The sequence below is a fragment of the Stegastes partitus genome, unplaced genomic scaffold (assembly GCF_000690725.1).
Source record: "Stegastes partitus isolate 25-593 unplaced genomic scaffold, Stegastes_partitus-1.0.2 Scaffold1303, whole genome shotgun sequence".
Classification (NCBI taxonomy): domain Eukaryota; kingdom Metazoa; phylum Chordata; class Actinopteri; family Pomacentridae; genus Stegastes; species Stegastes partitus.
Window position 1 is genome coordinate 152037 of NW_007579034.1, and position 1077 is coordinate 153113.

The 1077-nt window shown below is 42.7% G+C and overlaps 1 protein-coding gene across 1 annotated transcript in view; it reads right to left on the bottom strand.

The window, feature by feature from the left end:
• Nucleotides 1–954, bottom strand: part of LOC103369557 (alpha-2-macroglobulin-like) — a 34707-nt gene extending 33753 nt beyond the window's left edge. Inside the window, exons 1-3 of the mRNA XM_008298304.1 lie at nucleotides 871–954; nucleotides 527–707; nucleotides 140–304 (exon numbers count right to left, since the gene is read on the bottom strand). Coding sequence (XP_008296526.1) covers nucleotides 140–304; nucleotides 527–707; nucleotides 871–950 — 426 coding nt within the window. The 5' untranslated portion in view covers nucleotides 951–954. The remainder of the gene's footprint in view (nucleotides 1–139; nucleotides 305–526; nucleotides 708–870) is intronic.
• Between the last annotated feature and the right edge of the window lie 123 nt (nucleotides 955–1077).

The following is a 1077-nucleotide window of genomic DNA, read 5'->3' on the forward strand; positions in this document are numbered from 1 at the left end:
CAAAAAAAAACACTGATCATATGCACAACACATTATCTAATTATGGGAATTAGTTTTCTACCCTCCTGCTGCATGACTGTTTCTCATGTTTATAGATGGTGAAATCTGTCTGTATATAGTGTATACCAGTACATGGTACATGTTTACCTTTTTGTCCTGGAAGGTAAATTGGTTTATCCGTTTGGACAAACGACATTGGTCTATGGGCCTTGATCAGGACTTTCTTGGATTCTCTTGAGTAAAATGTGTTGCCTTGTACCTTCACCTCCACATTCTGCAGCTCTTCATTGGCCACTGCAGGAGTCTGTGACAGAAAGAAACTTCATTCAGGCGCCAGACATGATAACCAACCAAACAAAATCTGTTGTTTCCTTTGTATGAAAGTAGCATCAAAGTAATGGTTGGAAGTGTTAGAAAATCCCCAAAATATTCTCCAACTTCAACAATCTTCTATTTGAATGAAGACATTTTCAGGGAATGGTTTTGGAAACAAGCACATGAATCAAAACAAGTGTTGGGAGCTGACCATAAAGTGAACGCAATCATGAAAGTCTTCTTTGGCTGTCCGCTGGAGTAGAGTCTTGTTCAGATGATTGGACATCAAAGTGACGGTCATGTGCAGAGTCTCATTGGGCTGCATGAGGCTTGCACACAGTTTGGTCTCAGATTCAGCCTCAAGAACTGCAGGAAACGTCACCATGTATTGCCTACAGACAGACAGATTCACACACACACAGCAGTTACTCTCACTCTAACGTGGAAGAAGCTTCAGTGCAGTATTCATGTGAACTGGTTGAAAAATTAACACTCACATACACAGAAACAAAAAACAAATCATACCATGTCCTCAGACAGTAAAGTTAAACTTACGGTCCAGTCAGCGCTTGGCTCACACACACCCACAAGGCGCACAGCGTCCATGTCCACATCTGAATCCTGGGACGAGCCATGATTGACTGTGATGATCCTCAGAGTCAGCATCTGTTAAATAGCTGCTGATACAGAAACCCAGCCCAGCTTCTCTCACACAAGCACACCCACACTCATCATGCAAGCCCCTCCCTTTGACTTCCAGGT